This window comes from Neovison vison, chromosome 7, assembly GCF_020171115.1.
Source record: "Neovison vison isolate M4711 chromosome 7, ASM_NN_V1, whole genome shotgun sequence".
Taxonomy (NCBI): Eukaryota; Metazoa; Chordata; class Mammalia; order Carnivora; family Mustelidae; genus Neogale; species Neogale vison.
The window spans coordinates 191,516,890-191,538,545 of record NC_058097.1 but is presented as its reverse complement, the minus strand read 5'-3'; the positions used below and the strand labels follow the sequence as shown (position 1 = coordinate 191,538,545).

The window sequence follows — 21,656 nt, the reverse complement described above, 5'->3', positions numbered from 1 at the left end:
AAAGAAGAAGAAGGAGGAGGAGGAGGAGGAAAGAAAGAAAGAAAGAAAGAAAAAAAGAAAGAAGAAAGAAAGAGCGGGGCGCCTGGGTGGCTCAGTGGGTTAAGCCTCTGCCTTCAGCTCAGGTCATGATCTCAGGGTCCTGGGATCAAGCCCTGCATCAGGCTCTCTGCTCCACAGGGAGCCTGCTTCCTCCTCTCCCTCTCTCTCTGCCTGCCTCTCTGCCTACTGGTGATCTCTGCCTGTCAAATAAATAAATAAAATCTTTTAAAAAAAAAAAAGAAGAAAGAAAGAGAGAGAGAGAGAAAAAAGCATCCTGATTAAAAAAGAGCAAAGGACTTCAATAGGCATTTCTCCAAAGAAGATATGTGATGCCATATAAGCACATGAAAAGATGCTCAATGTCACTAATCATTAGGGAAACACATTTCAAAACCATAATGCAATACTACTTTACACACAACAGGAGAGCTATGACCACAAAATGTTAAAATTGTGACACATGTAAGACAGTGTAGAGATCAGAACAACTCTCCATTGCTGGTGGGAATGCAAAATGATGTAGCTGCTATGGAAAATACTATGGTACTTCCTAAAAAAATAAGCAGAAAAATATTATATGAGCCACAATTCCACTTTGTGGTATATACACAAAATAATGGACATCACAGTCTCAAATAGGTATTTCTATACCCATTTTCATGGCAGTATTATTCACAGTAGCCAGAAAGTAGAAGCAACCAAAGTGTGTTCAAAGTGTTGTAAATGTATGAACAGAATGAGGTATATTCACAGAATGAATTATTATTCACTCTTTAAAAATGAAGGAAATCCTGACATGCGTTAAAACATACATATCCTGTAATTCACTCTGCCAAGTGAAATGAGACAGTCACAAAAAAACAGATACTGTATGATTCCATACACATAGGTACTTAAAGTAGCCAAATTCACAAGCAATAAGAAAACAGAATGGTGGCTGCCTAAGGCCCAGAGAGAGGGAATGGGGAATTAATGTTTAACCAGTGTTGAATTTCAGTTTGGGAAAATGAAAAAGCTCTGGAGATGGATGGTGCTGGTGCCCACATTACAAATGTCAATTAACTTAATTAACCATCATGACATCCCTGGACTGACATCATCATTGAATTGACTCAATGCCACTGAACTGTACATTTACAAATGGTTAAAAATATAATTTTGTTATTTGTATTTTACTACAAGTTAAAAACTACATTTAAAAAATAAGTTGCCTTTATTAACAGGTGAATGATGTCAACATAAACTACAGCACAATGGCTAGAGTATTTGCACACATCATTGGCTTTACATTCACCTGTTTAGATAGTACATATAAAACCCAACAACTAAACAAGTAAATTCAAATCTCCAGAGCTATGTGTCCTGACAATCTGCTTTGTGCAAGAACTCTAACTAATCCTCACAGGACACTGACCTTTGACCATGAACTGGACATTAGGTAAATCTAAATAGGATATTTTTATAATGACAAATAATCCCCCTCTGGATCTGTCTTCCCAGTGCCTATATGTCAAAATAAACATACTTTGGACAAATACTATTCATGTGCTTCTGTACAAATTATCTTCTTTTCTCATTCCATTTAATAGACAAATTTATTTTAGGAAGTGGTGGATATCTCTCAAAGTTACATCTTCTACTTCAGAACTTCCTCATGGCATTTTTCACCTCCAAATTTCTGAGTGCAGGTTTAAGTTTAACAAGGAAATCACCATGCTATACAACACAGTCAGAGCTTGATCAATGGAGAAGGTGGTGAATGGGTGCAAATACATAAATATGCAGGACACAATACTAAGACCACAACAGTGACATGAGAGACACATGCATGGATTTGTGTCTCCCCTCCAAGTTACAGGTCCTCAGTGAGCATATGATGAGCAACTAGGAGGCCATCAAGAGGATTATTTGCACAAGCAGATGAACCCACTTTTGACAGAAACAGAGATACCACAGGTATGAGTGCCCATGCAGATGAGTTTCCGCCAAAGGTTTATGTCATACACAAATGGTCTATGACAATGGAGCCACACACAGGCAGGCACACTGTGAAGAGAACCGAAATGGTTGCAAGGACAGAGCCTGTAGCACATACCAACTGAAAGAGGAAGCCATATCCCTGTCACTTGTGATGATTTCATAGTACAGAGCTTTACAGATGGATGCACAGATGCTCAGCAAGGACTTAAGTCACACACTTCCTGAAAGAGATGGTTTTTCTTACAGCAATGTGCCAAGTAGCATTTCGTGGTAGGTGGGGTGAGGGCAGCGTCATGGATGAATAATAGCATATATTTAGAAGGGATGAGTCACATGGGCAGAAAATGGAAGCAGTGCCCAAGGTCATGAAAGATGTCCTGTTGAAAGAAAACCCCTTTCATGGATAAGAGTTCTTAGTAGGCAAAAGGTGTAAACTCTTCCTAAATTAATCTTCCTACAATGGATCTTCTTAAAAATAGTAATTTTTTTTTCTTTTAACAACTAAACCATGATAAACTTATTGAAATTCATTGTAAGCTTATTTTAAATGTTAAATTTATTTATCTTAGTTAAATGTAAAGTAACTATATCGTTTTACACTTGATTTGGGAATGTAAATATGCAAGACTATGCATAATTCTGAAAAAGGAGAGTAATGAGGGACTATTAGTCTTATCACATATCAAAATGTGTTATATATCAAAGCAATTATATTACATATCAGTTGGAACATGAATAAAGAGACCAATTGAACAGAATTTAGTCCTGAATCAGATCCAAATATATATGGGTAGTTAAAATATAATAGTCAAGATTTTAAGTTAATGATACAAAGAAAATTATATAACTATTAAAAAAAACCCTAAATTTTAGAATAGCAATTAAAATTCTATCCCTCTTTAGCTCCTATATCAAATAAAATGCTTATGATGCAAAAGTTCTAATGTATGATATACAACATCAAAAATGTTTTGTACCCCTGGGGATAAAAATATATGTTTATAAAAAATAAAAAATTTAAAAAAAATGTTTTATTTTTTAAAGAGTTTATTTATTTACTTGACAGAGAAAGAGACAGAGAGAGAGGGAACACAGCAAGTGGAGTGGGAGCAGAAGAAGCAGCCTCCCTGCTGGGCAAGGAGCCCCATGCAGGGCTCAATCTCAGGACCCTGGAGATCATGACCTGGGCCAAAGGCAGATGATTAACGACTGAGCCAGCCAGATGCCCCAACCTCAAAAATGTGTTGTTTTTTAAGATTTTACTTATTTGACAGAAAAAGAGTTCACAAGTAGGCAGAGAGGCAGGCAGAGAGAGAGGAAGGGAAGTAGGATTCTTGCTGAGCAGAGAACCCAGTGCAGGGTTCTATCCCAGTACCCTGGGATCATGACCTGAGCCAAAGACAGAAGCTCTGACCCACTGAGCCACCCATGCACCCTTCAAAAATGTTTTAAAAATTAAGTAATTAGGTACTAAAATACAGTTTAAGAATATTTTGGCATGACTGAAAAGCCCTTAAAAGCAAAAAAAAAAAAAAAAAAAAAAAAAAGTTAAATGAATGAAAAATATTTTTCTATGCCCAAAGCATTCTACATACTCTTCAAAAATTAAAAACATACCACTAGCCAGAAAAAATCAATGATTGAATTAAAAATACATAAGTATTAATAGATGATCCATAGAAAAAGAAATACAAACCATAGATAAGCTCAATAATATAAAAAAGATTATAATTTAATCATTGTCTTAAGCTATAAATATTTATCAGGTATGGTTTGTTAAGAATGTGGAACAAAATCTCTGACAGAGGGGCGCCTGGGTGGCTCAGTGGGTTAAAGCCTCTGCCTTCGGCTCAGGTCATGATCTCGGGGTCCTGGAATCGAGCCCCATATTGGGCTCTCTGCTCAGCGGGGAGCCTGCTTCTCCCTCTCTCTCCCTCTCTTTCTCTGCCTGCCTCTCTGCCTACTTGTGATCTCTGTCTGTAAATAAATAAAATCTTTAAAAAAAAAAATCTCTGACAGACTTCGAGAGGCAGTTTAGCTACTACTACAATCCAAGGATGACAGTTTGACAGTAACTATGAATACTGACATTTAAATATCTGTCCATTGTTTCAAATACATATATCAACAACTCCACTCCTAGGAACTCATACTTGCACATGTTCACAAACATAATTACTGCAAAATTTTTTGTGGAAAAACAGTAATAACATGAACAGAAATTAATACATTTAATTTAGTAAATGTTTATAAGTGAGTAATATGGAGTAGAAAAAACTTAATGATCTGTATGGACTGGTATGGAACATTTTCAAAATGCGGCTAAAGATTTCACTTATATGTGAAAATTTTAAAAACAAGCAAACAGAAACCAGAAATGGGTTCATACATACAGAGAACAAATTGGTGTTTGCAAGAGTGGAGGTGGATGGAGGGATAGGCAAAATAGGTGAAGGGAATGAAAGACTCACAATTTCAATGACAAAATAATATGTCACAAGAATGAAAAGGACAGGGACACCTGGGTGGCTCAGTCAGTTAAGCATCTGCCCTCATCTCAGGTCATGATCCCAGGTTACTGGGATCAAGCCCTGCATTGGGATCCCTCCTCAGCAGGAAACCTGCTTACCCCCTGCCTCTGCCCCTTCCCCCTGCTTGCTCTCTCTTTCTCTCTCCCTCTCTCTCTCAAATAAATAAGTAAATAGGGGAGAAAAAACATGAGAGACTCTGAGAAACAAACTGAGGATATTGGAAAGGAAGGGGTGGAGGGATGTGTGAGCCTGGTGGTGGGTATTATGGAGGGCATGTATTGCATGGAGCACTTAGTGTGGTGCATTAACAATGAATTTAGGAACACTGAAAAAATTAAATTTAATTTAATATTTAAAAAAAGAATGAAAAAAAAAAAGAATGAAACAGTCAAAAGCAATGTATCAACATTGTATGGTAATAACATCAAAACTGGATTTATCCACATCACACTGGATAAAAAAGCAAAAAGCAAGAGTTATAGATATGTTGTCTGCAAGAGACTCATTTTAGACCTATCACAATGAGCATCTCTTATTGTATGTGATTGTTGACTCCCTATGTTGTATACCTGAAACTACTCTAATGCTGTATGACAATCATACTTCAATTAAAAAATTAAAAATAAATAAAACTATCTTAACTTAAAAGTTTAGTTTTTTAAAAAAGAAGTAGTATAGTAAAGGCAAGCATTTATATGCCCAGAGAAAAATTCACATACATATACTTCAATCCAAGTGCATTTGTAAAGTTGTTACTTTAGGAGTCTTAAACAGATTAAGTGGCTAATTCCGGAAAGGGACTAGAGACCATGCTGAGAGAGAAGTATGCAATTTATGGCAAAGGAATAGGAGAGCTTAGTTTCATCTGGTTCCAGGAATTCAACTAGATAGCTATGAAATCATCCTGAAAACCTGTGAACTCAACCAGAGATCTAAGAAAAGAATGGCTCCAACTCTACAAATAGAAGAGTGACAACTGTCTGCAAGGTTTAGGAGGTGCAGAGAAATAACCCCAAGGTGATGTATGGGGCAATAGGCCGCAAGGGGATGGATCCTCTGTTAGCCAGCTATCAGGAGGTGATATAGCAGCAGAGTGCAAAATCAGAACTTCTAGAATTCTGCTCCAATAAGGGATGTTGCTCAGGTGGCTAAACTGGGTGAAACCCTTGCTGGGACAATGTGGTCTCAAGATCCTCAGGGTCACAGGAAGACCAGGGGTGCCTGAGCATGGCAGAGTTCTAAGGAATAGGAGTGGGCTCTCATCTCAGAGTTGCTATAAACCATTAACCATGGCACAGTCAGGCAACTTCTCTCCAAACAGGGGCCCAACAAAGATCAGAAACGGCAAGACTCCCCTTCCTCCCCCAGGAGGAGTGGTGCAGGAGACACTGCAGGATTCTGCAGAGTTTCAGACTCAAAACAAGGCCATGTGCCTTTGATAAAACCCTGGTCACAGGCTGGGGAGTTCAGAGGGTAGCCAGAGACCAGAAAGACAGGAGTGATTGACTGTTTTTCTCTGAGGGTTCACTAAGGAGTGAGGTCCCAAGCTCTCAGCTCCAGGGCTACACATAGGGAGACCCATTTTCATGCTCAGCTCCCAAAGCAGCATGGAAAGGCTTCAAGGAACAAAAGCCACATAGAGCAAACTGGAACAGGTTACTTATCCTGGCCCCCTGGCAAGGGCAGTGCAATTCCTCTGGGGGCAAATACACTTGACAATCAATGCAACAGACCCCTCCCACAGAACATCCAGCCAAGACCAAGTTTACTGATCAATGAGAAATTCAAAACTCCAAAGCAGGGGGAAAACAGCACCTAGAATTCAGGGCTTTTTCACACTAATTCTTCACCCTTTCAACTATATATATTTTTTAATTATATTCTCTTTACTTTTTCAACCATTTTCTTATTTCATCAACTCATTTACCTTTTTTAATTTTCATTTTTATACATATAGTCTACCCCTTCATTGTATTTAATTTTATTTTTGTATATATGTTCTTCTTTCTTTACACTTTTGATATGTACTTTCTTCTAACAAATTAACTGAAACGCACTCAGGATATAGTGTATTGCTCTGTTGTATTTACCTGTCTGTTTATATCCTTTCCTTTTTTCCTTTTTTTTCCCCTTGTCTTTCAGTTTTCTTTTCTACAGTTATATTCTATTCTTTTGTCACATTTAATCTTATTTTTGTGTATATATATATATATATATATATATACACACACACACATTTTTCTTTCTTTATAATTTTGGGAGTTTTCTAACGGACCAAAGTAAACACAGGATTCAATATATTGTTCTATTCTGTCCATCTGTCTGATTATATTCTCTTTTTTCTTTCTTTTTTTTAAATTTTGGTTCGATTTGGGGTCTTTTCAGAATTGTTTAATGCATATTTCTCTGGGGTTGTTGTTTCCATTTTAATACTTTGTTCTCTCATTTATCTATTCTTCTCTGGAGAGAATGACAAGATAGAAAAATCTCACCTCAAAAAAGAACAAGAGGAAGAACTGACTGCCAGGGTCCATATCAGTATGTACCTAAGTAAGATATCAGAACTAGAATTCAAAATACCATTTATAAAGATACTAGCTGGGATTGGGAGAAAAAAAAATAGGAGACACTAGAGCATCCCCTTCTGGAGAAATTAAATAAATAAAACCTAACCAAGTTGAAATCAAAAAGGCTATTAATGAGATGTAATAAAACATGGAGGCTCTAATTGCTAGGATAAATGAGGCAGAATAAAGAATTAGCAATACAGAAGACAAAACGATGGAGAATAAAGAAGTTCAGAAAAAAGAGACATAAATAATTACTAGATCATGAAGGGAAAATTCTAGGAAAAGGGACACCACAAATGAAACAATATTAGAATAATTGAGATCTGAGAAAACGAGATAAGGGGGGTGCAGAAGGTACATTGCAGCAAATTATAGTGGAGAACTGCCCTAACCTGGGGACAGAAACAGGCATCCAAGTCCAGAAGGCATAGAGGAGCCTGCTTAAAATCTATAAAAACAGGTCAACACCCTGACAAATAATAGTGAAACTTGCAAATCTCAGAGACAAGGAGAAAATCCTTCAAGTAGCTCAGGACAAGAGGTCTGTAACATACAAGGGTAGAAATATTAGATTGGCAGCAGAACTCTCCAGAATCCTCGCAGGCCACAAAGGACGGGCATGATATATCCAGGGTGCTAAAGAAGAAAAATATGCAACCAAGAATACTTTATCCAGCTAGGATGTCATTCAAAAGAGAGGTGATAAAAACTTCCAGGACAAAAAAAACTGAAAGAATTTTTGATTACCAAACCAGCCCTACAGGAAATATTAAAAGGGACCCTCTGAGCAAAGGGAGAGCCCAATAGTAACCAGAAAGGCAGAGACAATATACAGAAATGGTCATGTTACACGTAATACAATGGCACTAAATTTCTATCATTCAACGGTTACTCTGAATGTAAATGGGCTAAATGCCACAATCAAAGGACATAGGGTATGATATCAGTTGGATAAAAAAGCAAGACCCACAGATATGTTGTCTGCAAGAGACTAATTTTTGGCCCAAAGACACCTTTGGATTTAAGGTGAGGGGATGGAAAAACATTTACCATGCTAATGGACATCAAAAGAAAGCTGAGGTGACAATCCTAACATCAGAAAAATTACATTTTAAACCAAAGAATGTAATAAGAGATGAGGAAGAACACTATCATAATTATAGACCCTTTGGTCTATCCAACAAGATGGTCTAACATCTGTAAATATTTATGCCCCTAACAAAGGAGCAGCCAATTATATAAGGCAGTTAATAACAAAAGTAAAGAAAAACATTAATACTAATACAATAATAGTATTACATTATTACAATAACAATAATACTAATACAATAATAACATCCCCCTCATTATAATGGACAGATCATCTAAACAGAAGATCTACAAGGAAACAAGATTTTGAATGACACACTGGACCAGATGGACTTCACAGATATATTCAGAACGTTCCAACTGAAAAAAAAAAAAAAAAATCCACATACTCCTCAAGTGCACATGGAGCATTCTCCAGAATACATAACATCCTGGATCACAAATCAGGTCTCAGCCAGTACCACAAGACCATGAACATTCCCTGCATATTTTCAGACCACAGTGTTTTGAAACTAGAACTCAATCACAAGAAGAAAGTTGGAAAAAGCTCAAATACATGAAAGCTAAAGAGCATCCTACTAAAAAATAAATGGGTAAACCAGGAAATTAAAGAAACATTAAAAGAAAGTCATGGTAACAAATGAAAATGAAAACAGAACTGTTCAAAACCTTGGGATTCAGCAAAGACAGTCCTAAGAAGGAAAGTATGTAAGTATACATACCTTTCTCAAGAAACAAGAACAGTCTCAAATACGCAACCTAACCTTACATCTAAGGAACTGGAGAAAGAACAGAAAAAAAAGCCTAAACCCAGCAGGAAAAGAGAAATAAGAAAGATTAGAGCAGAAATCAATGAAATAGAAACCAAAAGAACAGTAGAACAGATAACAAAACTAGAAAATGGTTCTCTGAAAGAATTGATAAGATTGATAAATCATAGGCCAGATTTATCAAAAAGAAAAGAGAAAGGACTCAAATAAATAAAATCATGAATGAAAGAGGAGAGGTTACACAACACAAAAGAAATCCAAACAATTATAAGATCATATTATGAACAATTATATGCCAAAAACCTAGGTAATCTGGAAGAAAAGGATGCATTTCTAGAGACATATAAACTACCAAAACTATTTGAGCATTTTATCCCACTGTTTAAAGTTTGCTTTTTTATTAACTTTTATCTATTACACATCAATCTTCCTTATAAAAACACAAGTGTTACACTTTTTATTTTATATCTAAGGCAAGAGAAATTTAATGAGCAAAACATTCCATGAATCATTAAATATCACAAATAATATAATAAAAATAATTACTTTATTATTTTAAGATTTTTAAAAAATTCTTTATTTGAGAAAATCAGAGAGAGCAGGGTAAGGAGCAGAGGGAGAGAGACAAGCAGACTCCACACTGAGCAGGGAGCCTGACCCAGGGATCATGACCCTGAAATCATAACCTGAATCCAAACCAAGAGGTAGATGATTTAACCAACTGAACCACCTTGGTGCCCCAAAAGGAATTACCTTAAATGACAAGAATATAATGAAAATAATGCTAGGTATCAGAAGAAACTTGAAAATACAGACTTATTAAAGCTTAGTAAAACCATATAAAAATTTCTCCACTAATTTTTATCTATTTTTGAATCCCTGCTATAAAGGCATTACACCTTTAAATGAAGTCTTATAGGTATTATGAACCTTACATTCTGGCAGGAAGGAAACTGTTATTATAACACAATCATCTAGGTCATCTTTAGTTATAATTAACTTAAATTCTTTGGAAAAAAATGGAACTCAGAATCATTTTAGGAATACTCCTGCACTCTCAGAAAATGGGTCCAATGTAAAGGAATTTTCCTTGTGGTAGATAATACACTTATCAACTAAAAGATATAACATTTCTATTCCAGAGATTCTTCATAGCATTTGTCATCTCAGAATTTCTCAGAGTGTAGATCAGTGGGTTCAGCATGGGGGTTATGACTGTAAAAAACACACCCAATGACTTGTCAATGGGGAAGGTTTTAACAGGTCTTACATACATGAAAATACATGGAACAAAGAATAAAATCACCACAAGGATGTGGGAACCACAGGTCTGGAGGGCTTTCCGTCTCCCATCTGAACTAAAGTTCTTTATAGAGTACAAGATGACACCATAAGAAATGAGCAAGAACACAAACACAATACTGCAGATCAACCCTCCATTGGCCACCACTAACAGGCCAATGACATATGTGTCAGTACAAACCAATTTCATTAAGGGGTACATATCACAGGAAAAATGGTCAATGATATTGGGACCACAGAATGGGAGCCCATAGATAGTGCTAACTTGAATTACTGAATGCAGAAAACCTCCCAACCAGGACACTACCAGCAGCACAACACACACCCACTGCCTCATGATCACCAAATAATGCAAGGGCTTACAGATGGCCACATAACGGTCATAGGCCATCACTAGTAGAAGAAAGACCTCTGAGCCACCAAAAAAGTGCTCTGTAAATAGCTGAGTCATACAAGATTGGAAGGATATGGTATTTTCTGCAAACAACAAATCTGAAATCAATCTGGGGCAAATGCAAGAGGAATAAGTGACATCCATAAAAGACAAGTTAGCAAGAAACAAGTACATAGGCGAGCCCAGGGACTTACTGACTGCTATAGTCACCACAATGAGCACGTTGCCCACCACAGTCAAAATATAGAAGAGCAAGAACATAACAAGAAGGACCTTCTGTTCCTTTGGATCTTGGGTGAGGCCCAAGAGGACAAAGTAAGTTACATTGTTTCTTGGGTCCATCTAGTCTGGATGGGAGTGACTTCTCCTATTAGAGCCAGGTGATCTACAAAATAGGAGAGAAAGCCTTTAAACACATTATAAGGTTAATCTTTTATTGATTCATTCAATTAAAAGATTGTGTAAAAGATTGTGGCAGGAGTACCTATTTGTGTCACAGACATTGTGATTTCCAAGTTGAACAAGTCAAGGTTTTCTATACTTTCTACACTACACTCAGTTTTCTACACTACACTCAAGGTTTTCTACATAACAGTATTCAGTGAAATAAGTGCCAATATACAGTCACACAATGCAAAGGTCAGTGGTAGAAATATATTAATCAAATGGCAAATAAAGAAGGCTTCCCAGAGGAAGCACTCCTTCCTGGGATTTAAAGGAGAAGTGGAAGGACAAGAAGGCAAGGGATTCCATGCAAGGGTGCAGAGTTTATAAAGTCACAAAAGTGAAATACTCAAGATCCCTTTAAAGTAACTGATACACTTCAATTGAGTGGAGCAAATTAGGAATGGAAAGTCACTGCCCTGGATTGTCTCTTCCCTCACTGAGACTTCTTTCTTAGGGACTTTGATTGGATATGTCCTCTTTCCTTGACCAGTAAACATGGAACCTTTCCAATGTTGTGTCTCTCCTTTAATTTTTAAACTTCATATACATAGCATCTCCAACTCTGAACATCTCCAATTGGATAATAATTCAGAAATTATAAAACTAAATTTTTAATTTTCAGCCATAAATGTAGGTGTTTGCCATCTGACTAAATGGTCCCACCTTCCAAATCACTTCCCAGACAAGAAATATCACCGTGCCTTTCATGCCTTTCTTACTCTCATATCTCATATTGATACCTTTAACAAATCTTATTAGCCCCATTTGAAATAGATCACAAAGTTGGTTATTTCCCTTCCCTCCCCACTTCTGGCCCACCACACTAAACATCTACATTGTCTCTTCCCTTTCATTCTGGCCTCCACCAATTTTTTTTCTCCTAACACAGCCCAAGAGACCCTTTTTAAATCTGATACTGATATGATCAGTCCACTGCTCACAATATCTACAGTGGCTTCTACTCACTCACTCACAATTTAATGAATCACATTTCATATTTACAGTAATAGCAAATATAATCCCCATTCCACGGTTGAACAAACCGAGACTCTGAACATCTATTTTTCCTAAATTCACCCATTTTGAAGTGACAAAACTAGAATTGGAACGCAATTTTGTTTTATCTCAAAGTGATCTAACTTTTATATAATAAAGATACTCACACAATAGCAAAGCCTGGTTTCTGCTATTTACTGTGAATCTTACCTTTGGAAGACAAGTCCACACCCAAGGAACACTTTTTACTCATTCACAGGAACCTAGTCTTTCTGTCATCCAGTTTGACAAGAGTGGACAAAAAGCTGCATTGTTATTTGAGGACATATTTTATTTCATTCAATTTTCTGTCCATTCTCTCTGTGGAGTCCCCTGGTTATTCAGAAGGTTGTTTTTATTTATATTGTAGATTACTTCCAAGAATTCCAGGTTCCACAGAGAAAAACAAAAATTTTGCACATTAGGATAATTTATCTAAAAGAAAAGGAAATCCTATCCTTACATAAAATGAGAGCAACCAGACATTTCTGAGGGAGATTTTTCTCAAGTAATTTCTTTCCTGTTAATTTCTGAATAGAAAATATCATTCCACTCTTTATTCATCTTCATTCTCTCTTTTGCTTAACTCAAATTGGCTTACCTGGTATTTTTAAGAAAGACTCTTGTGTTTTTCATTAGCTAATGCTTTAAACCTAACAGAAACCGCCTCAAAAATGTGTATCAGTTTTTAGGAGCATAGCATATTTTTTTCCAATATGAGCAAGGAACACTGGACATATTATCCCTTCTAGCCACATCCCTCATTAAGTCCTAGAATTGGAAAGTATCCAAGAGTGATCCTTCCTTAATTAAATTCACTGGGAATTTCCACAAAAAAAAAAAAAAAGAAAACTTTTAAAAATGTCTCTGTAAAGATACTAGGAGGCCAAATTGCATAGTTAGGGTCTGAAAGATATAACATAAAAAAATAGCTTTAGAACCATTGTAAGACTACTGCCAGTCAAGAATAAAATTTTAGCCCATTCAGGCTGCATTAGGGAAAAACAATTTCATGTATTTCCCCACTTGTCATAGCAAGTTTTTCTTTCCTTTCATTTAATAGTAAATTTATCCTGCCTTAAAATGTGTTTAGATGTTCTAGATATATGTTTATATATAAAATAACTATTAAACTATTAATTTCTTTAATTTGAAGCACCAATCTACTGCCAGAAACCATGCTATGAATGGGGACACAGTAATTAAAGGAATAGTGGGGAAAATTATGCAAAAGTTCCTTCCCTCATTGACCTTATATTCTTATAATAGAGTTAGACAGCAAATATGGGGACAATTTACTAAACTAAATATAATCTTCAGCATGGCTAATAATACAGCAAACAAGGTAGCAGCAAAAGCAGAAAAAGGTGACCAGGGAAGGCCTTTCTTCAAAGGTAATGTTTAAGCTGAGATATAAAGCTAGTAGTTACCAACAGAAACACTATTTTAGGTAGCAAAATTAAGTAAACGTTCTAAGTAATGAGTTCTCACTTCATTGATGCCATGACCTATATGTAGAAAGGTTAAAATTTTCACAGGGATTTTTATTCCAGTGCTATTGTGAAATGGAGTGGTGAGCATGGACACGCTGATCTTTTTCCTGACTATGGTGGGAAAGTTCTCAACCTTTCCATGCTGAATTGATGTTAGTTGTGGCTTGGTAATATATGGCCATTATTATATTGAAGTACATTCCTTCTATACCAAATTTGTTAAGAAGTTTTGTTTTGCTTTTTTTTTTTTTACATGAAAACATATTAAATTTCTTTGCCACCATTTAATAATCCATAGAGGATTAAAAAAAAGAATTTCTTTTACTAGAAAATCAAAAGAACAAAATACTTAAGAATAAGCTTAAGCAAGGACCCAAAAGTCTTCTATGCTGAAAAACTGCACAGTGTTGTTGAAAGATTTCTAGAAGACACAAATAAAAAGGAGGAAAGACATTCATGAATTTATATGGTTCATGCTACTAGGTTTTCAGTGTTAGCTAAAGTGATCTATACATTCAAAGCAATTCCTACTAAAATTTAAAAAGTAATGTTTTTTCCAGAAATGGAAAAATCCATCCTAAAGGTAGAAACTCAAAGCATGCTAAGAAGCCAAAATAACCCTGGGGTAACAAACAATTGGAGGACTTCCAGGTTCTAAAATTAACTACAAAAGTATGGTAATCAAAACACTACTTCACACCCAACAGGAGAGCTATGACCGCAAAATATAAAAATTGTAACACGTGTAAGACAGCGGAGAGATAAAAAAACAACTCTCCATTGTTGCTGGAAATGTACAATGATGTAGCTGCTATGGAAAATGCATGGTACTTCCTAAAAAAAATAGCAAAAAAAATATTATATGAGCCACAATTCCACTTTGGGGCATATACACAAAATACTATGTATTTATTATGTATATGTAATGTATATGTATATGTAATGTAATGTATATGTATATGTAATGTAATGTAATGTATATTTAATAATAGGTATTTCTATACCCATTTTCATGCAGTTATGCAGACGGGAGGGATTGCTGATTGGACAGAATAGTGAAAGGGAGTGGAGCACACAGGAATACACACAAGAATCAAAGCCATTGGAACGGAAAATTAGAGTGGCTGATTTTGGTAAGTTTTTGCAACCAATGGGCCACTGGAGTTTCAGAGGTCCCTCAGAGATCTGAGGATGTTGCCTGTAGATGTAGGCAGGCAGGTAACCTGGCCAGACAGCACACTCTGAGGATCATGTAGAGGACATGGGGAGAGATTTTTTTTTTTAAGATTTTTTATTTATTTGTCAGAAAGAGAGAGAGAGAAAGCACGCAAGCAGGCAGAGAGGCAGGCAGAGGCAGAGAGAGAGGCAGGCTCCCTGCTGAGCAAGGAGCTCGATGCGGGACTCAATCCCAGGAACCTGGGATCATGACCTGAGCTGAAGGCAGCGGCTTAACCCACTGAGCCACCCAGGTGTGGCGGGGAGAGATTATTTTTATCTTTTAGTGCATATCTCTGAGAGGTTGAATTGCCTCTCTGGGGACAAAAGACTCCGTGATGGGTCCGTGATCAAAGGATCACAGGAGCGTGATCAAAGGATCATGGGAGCGTGATCAAAGGTCCGTGATCAAAGAAGCGCTCTGACTTAACAGGCCCTTACACTCTGCAGGCTCCATTTCCTTTCTCCACCCATATGCAAACGCACAGAGACACCTGCTAGATGTGGCTAACCTGGACACTGGCCCTTTAGCCTGCATTTCTCTAAATCTCATGCCCGTGCATTCTGTCACAATTGTCCTTCTGAATTAAACCTGCAAGAGTCCCAGCACAGTGAGACCATTCTCCAGAAGGATAAGTGAAGGTTCTCACCACTCCAGGTCCTAAAAACTTAGAGTTTGAAAAGATGGAAAGCTTGGCTGGGCTAGAACCAAAGGTGAATTGTGCTGCTCTAGGCAGGCAGGCAACCCAGAGATGGTGTGAAATGAGATCTAGAAAACACTGGGACACGTGAGGGAAAATTATTTGCTCCTCTTAATGTGCTTTTGTGAGAGCAGCAAGCATGGACTCCCCTCTCTAGGAACAAAGAGCTTGCTAGTGCCATTTCCCTCCCTCACCCCTCAGCATAGACCATCTTCAGTAAACAGCACATTGCCAGCATTGGCTGCCTAAACTGCTTACACCAAGTCTCCCTCCACTGGACTCTGCCAGTAATACTTTTCCTGGGTAAGTATACCTAAGGACTAATGCAGCAGGTCCCTTCCCCAGAAGACCCCGAGAAACCCCTGCATTCACCATGTCTACTGACCACAGAGTTCTTCAAAGTTTAACTTATAGTGGAAATATCATCAAGTCTCCTTTAACAAGCAGACCAGATATTACCTAGTTAAAACTTGCCACACTCTGACCAAGGACCAAAAAGTCCCCTCTGCAGGCAAATAGAACCTTTACATACAATTGACCTGAGAAACAGAGCAGCCAAAGCACATTAGCAGAGTACATGCAACACACTTCAAAAACACTTCCTGAAGCATTAGACCCTGGCCATTATTTGACCTCTTCTACTTAAAGCTATTACTTTCAGGAACAGGAAACTAACAGACTTTCCTAACACCAAGAAGAAGCAGATACGTAGTCAAAATGCCAAGATGGGGAAATTCATCCCAGAAGAAAGTACAAGAAAAGGTCACAGCCAGGGATCTAATCAAAACAGCTATGAGTAATAGGCCTGATGCAGACTTTAAAGCAATAATTATAATGATACGAGCTGGGCTTGGAGAAAAGCATAGAAGACATCAGGGAGACCCTTACCACAGAGATAAAAGAGCTAATTAACCATCAGGCTGAAATGGAAAATAGAGTAACTGAGATTCACAACTGACTACATGTAATGGCCACAAGAATGGAAGAAGCAGAGATATGAATAAATGATATAGAAGACAGAATTACAGAAGATAATGAAACAATAAAAGAAAGAAAAAGTAAAATGTTTGGATGACTGGGACTTGTATGAGTCCCAAAAGAAGAGAAAGAATGGTAACAGAAGGTTTATTTGAGAAGATTATAGATGAAAAGTTCCCTAATCTAGGGACAGAAACAGACAGCCAAAGTCAGAAGACACAGAGAACCTCCATCTAAACAAAAGCAGGCCAATGCCAAGATGTTGCAGTTATATTTGCAAAATATTGAGATAAAGATTAATCCTAAAAGCAATGAGACAAAAGAAGTCCCTTACTGACAATTGGAGGGGCAAGAAAGTTAACAGCAGTGCTCTCCACAGAAGGTTGGCAAGACTGAAGAGAGGGAAATGCTATATTCACCATGCTGATTGAGGAAAATCTGCAGCCACGAATACTCTATCCAGCAAGGTAATCTATTCAAAACAGAAGAAGAGATAAAGAGTTTCCCAGACAAACACCAAAGCAGTTAATGACCACTAAACCAGCATGTGACAAATATTAAAGGAGACACTTTGACTGGGAAAGAAAGACCAAAAGAGACAAAAACTAAACAAAACTAAAGAAACAGAAGAAATTTCCATAAACAATGACAAAATAAGAAATAAAATAGCATAATACATACCTAACAAAAATTACTCTGAAGGTAAATGGAGTAAATGCTCCAAACAAAAGACAAGGTGTCAGATGGATTAACAACAAAACAAAACTAAACAAACAACAAAAACCCATAAGACCCATATATATACTGTTTACAAGAGACTCCTCTTAAACCAAAAGACACCACCAGATTCAAAGTGAAGAGGCAGAGAACTATTTACATGCTAATGGACATCGAAAGAAAGCTAAATTAGCCATCCTTATATCAGATAAATAGGTTTTAAACCAAAGACTGTAACAAGACAACAGTGACACTACAACATACTAAAGGGGTGTATGCAACAAGAAGATGTAATGGTTCTAAATATTTATGCCTCCAACTTAGGAACAGTCAAATATGTAAACCAATTAATAACAAAATTGAAGAAATTCATTGATGATAATACAGTAGTAGTAGGGGACATTAACACCCCATTTACAGCAAAGGAAGGATCATCTAAGCAGAAGATCAACAAGGACACAAAGGGGCCTTGAATGACACACTGGACCAGAAGGATATCACAGCTATATTCAGAGCATTCCATCTTAAAGCAGAAGAATACACATTCTTCTCGAGTGCGTATGGATCATTCTCCAGAATAAATCACATACTGGGTCATAAATCGGGCCTCAACTGATACTATAGGACTGAGGTCATACAATGTATATTTTCAGACCACAATGCTAGGAAATTAGAAGTCAATCACAAGAAGAAATTTGGAAAGACCACAAATACATGGAGGTCAAAGATCATCCTACTGAAGAACAAATAGAATAACTAGGAAATTAAAGAAGAATTCAACAAATACATGGAAGCAAATGAAACTGAAAACACAACAGTTCAAAACCTTTGGGATGCAGCAAAGTTTGTCCTAACAGGGAAGTATATAGCAATACAGGCCTTCTACAAGGAGCAAGAGAAGTCTCAAATATACAACATAACCTTACAGCTAAAAGAGCTAGAAGCACCAGCAAATACAGCTTAAATCCAGCAGGAGAAGAATAAGAATAAAGATTAGAGTAGAAATCAATGATATAGTAATTTAAAAAAACAGACAAACAAACAAAAAAAAACCAGAACAGTCCTTGCCTAAGGCCCAAGGAGAAGGAATGTGAAATTAATGTTTAATGAGTGTGGAATTTCACTTTGGGAAGATGAAAAAGCTCTGGTGGTGGATGGTGCTGGTGCCTGAATTTCAAATGTCAATTAATTTACTTAATCCTCATAACAATGTGAATTGACTCAATGCCTCTGAAACTATGTGAATACAAGTGATTAAAACTTTATTTTTTTTATTTTTTTTTGTTGTTGTTTTCTAACTACAAGTTAGAAACTATACCTAAAACCTAAGTTGAGGGGAGCCTGGGTGGCTCAGTGGGTTAAAACCTCTGCCTTCAGCTCAGGTCATGATCCCAAGGGTCCTGGGATTAAGCCCCACATCGGGCTCTCTGCTTGGCGGGGAGTCTGCTTCTCCCTCTCTCTCTGCCTGTCTCTATGCCCACTTGTGATCTTTGTCAAATAAATACATAAATAAAATTCTTAAAAAATAAAAAAATAAATAAAAATAAAAACTAAGTTGACTTCATTAATAGGTGCAAGGTGCCAGCAGAAACTACAGCACAATGGCTAGAGTATATACACATATCATTGGCTTTAAACATACACCTGTATATAAAGTAGGTATGTCATTTAACAACAAAACTTGTAAATTAAAATCTCCAGATCTGTATCCTGACAATCTGCTTTGTAAAATAACTCTAATACTCACAGCACACTGAACTTTGACCATCAACTGGTTAATACATAAACCTGAATAGGATATTTTTTATAATGGTAAATGATTTCCTCCCTGGACCTTTCCTCTAAGTTCCTATATGTCAAAATAAATATACTTTGGAAAAATAGTGATCATGTGCCTCTGTACCAATTACCTTCTTGTCTTTATTTTATTTAATATACAATATTTTAAAGATTTTATTTGTTTATTTGACAAAGATCACAAGTAGGCAGAGAGGCAGGCAGAGAGAGAGGAAGGGAAGCAGGCTCCCTGCTGAGCAGAGAGCCTGATGCAGGGTTTGATCCCAGAAACCCTGAAATCAGGTTTGATCTCTTGGGATCATGACCTGAGCCAAAGGCAGAGGCTTCAACTCACTGAGCCACCCAGGCACCCCAACCAAACAACATTTTAAGGGTCATGATGAAGAACAGCAGATATCTAGATGGGGTGAGTTACACAGGCAAAAAATGAAAACAGTACCCAAAGTCATGAAAGATGACTTGTTGAATGAAGAAAGCTGCTCATGGATAACAATTCTCAGTACTGGAAAGCTGTAAACTCTTCCTAAATTGATCTTAAACTGAATCATCCTGAACATAATAACTGCCTTTGTTTTTTAACTAAACCATGTTCAAGTTATTTTAACTTAATTATCAAGTTTTTAAATGTTAAACATTTATCTTATTTACATGTAAACTTATTATTTTAAACGAATTTGACACATAAATATGCAAGACTAGTTACAAATCTGAAAAAGGGCAGAAATGAGAGACTGCTAGTCTCATTGCATATCAATATGTGTTATATAGGAAACATACATTGTATCTCAATTGGGACTTGAATAAAGACTTCAATAAAACAGAGTGTCCTAAATTGAATCCAAATACCAATGGGACATTAGAATATAATAATCAGGATTTCAGGTCAAGGGTAAAAAGGTAATTATACAACTATTAAAAAGAAACAACTAAAATTTAGAAAAACAAAAAATTCAACCCCCAATTAATCTCTATATCAAAATAAATTCCCAATGAATCAAGAATTTTAATATAAGACCAAAAGAAATACTTAAAAATTAAGTGCTGAAAATAGTTGAAGAATATTTTGGCATGAATGAAGTAAGGAAAGTCTTTTAAAGCAAGATACAAAGAAAAAAAAACATTAAATGTAAAATATAAGACAAAATATAGACTCTGGACTCTGGGAAACAAACTGACGGTTATAGAAAAGGGGCAGGTAGGATGAGGTAGCTCGGTGATGGGTATTAAGGAGGGCATATGTTGTGATGAGCACTAGTGTTATATATGACTCATGAATCACTGAGCACTACATCAAAAATAATAATGTACTACATGTTGGCTAACTGAACATAATAAAAAAAAATTAGTATACAAAAGTTAAAAATACCACATATGCCTAGCATAAAAAAGTTAAAAATATCACAAGACAGAAAAATAATAATTATATATACAACAGTAAAAAGGGTCATTTCTTTAGTACACAAATGACTCATTAAATTCAGCATGGGAAAAGTCAACAATCAAATATGAAATAGACTTTAATAGATGATCCACAGAAAAAGAAATACAAATCATGTTAAATATATGACAAGGTACTGAAACTTAATTATGCAAAAAGGATTTTGAAAAAAAGAATGTTGATTAAAGTGTAAAAATAAAATAATGTGTTTTTTGGGGGTTTTTTTGTTTTTTTTTTATTTTTTTTAAAGATTTTATTTTTTATTTATTTGGCAGAGAGAGATTACAAGTAGGCAGAGAGGCAGGCAGAGAGAGAGAGAGGAGGAAGCAGGCTCCCCGCTGAGCAGAGAGCCCGATGCGGGACTCGATCCCAGGACCCTGAGATCATGACCTGAGCCGATGGCAGCGGCCTAACCCACCGAGCCACCCAGGCGCCCCAAAAATAAAATAATGTTAATCAGATTGTTCAAACTCCATTATATGAAAAGGATTTTGAAGAAAAGAATTTTGAATTAAAAATAGAGCTTCCCTATGACCCTGCAATTGACTACTGGGTATTTACCCAAAAGATACAGATGTAGTGAAAAGAAGGGCCATCAGTACCCCAATGTTTATAGCAGCAATGGCCATGGTCACCAAACTGTGGAAAGAACCAAGATGCCCTTCAACGGACGAATGGATAAGGAAGATGTGGTCCATATACACTATGGAGTATTATGCCTCCATCAGAAAGGATGAATAGCCAACTTTTGTATCAACATGGCGGGACTGGAAGAGATTATGCTGAGTGAAATCAGTCAAGCAGAGAGAGTCAAGTATCATATGGTTTCACTTATTTGTGGAGCATAACAAATAGCATGGAGGACAAGGGGAGTTAGAGAGGAGAAGGGAGTTGAGGGAAATTGGAAGGGGATGTGAACTATGACAGACTATGGACTCTGAAAAACAATCTGAGGGTTTTGAAGGGGCGGGGGTTGGGAGGTTGGGGGAACCAGGTAGTGGGTATTGGAGAGGGCACAGATTGCATAGAGCACTGGGTGTGGTACAAAAACAATGAATACTGTTATGCTGAAAAAAATTTTAAAAATTTAAAAAAAGAATTTTGATTAAAGTATAAAAGTGAAATAAAATAATTCTAATCAGATTATTCTATACCTGAAA

General features: G+C 36.6%; 1 protein-coding gene across 1 annotated transcript; it reads right to left on the bottom strand.

The window, feature by feature from the left end:
• Nucleotides 1–10,090: 10,090 nt before the first annotated feature.
• On the bottom strand, nt 10,091–11,017 carry LOC122914353 (olfactory receptor 4A47-like). Its single transcript, XM_044260980.1, has one exon. It carries the CDS (start codon nt 11,015–11,017, stop codon nt 10,091–10,093), a length of 927 nt encoding a protein of 308 aa, XP_044116915.1.
• Between the last annotated feature and the right edge of the window lie 10,639 nt (nt 11,018–21,656).

What these genes read in the sequence shown, in the direction of transcription:
- LOC122914353 (XM_044260980.1), bottom strand. Translation starts at nt 11,017, where the DNA reads ATGGACCCAAGAAACAATGTAACTTACTTTGTCCTCTTGGGCCTCACC.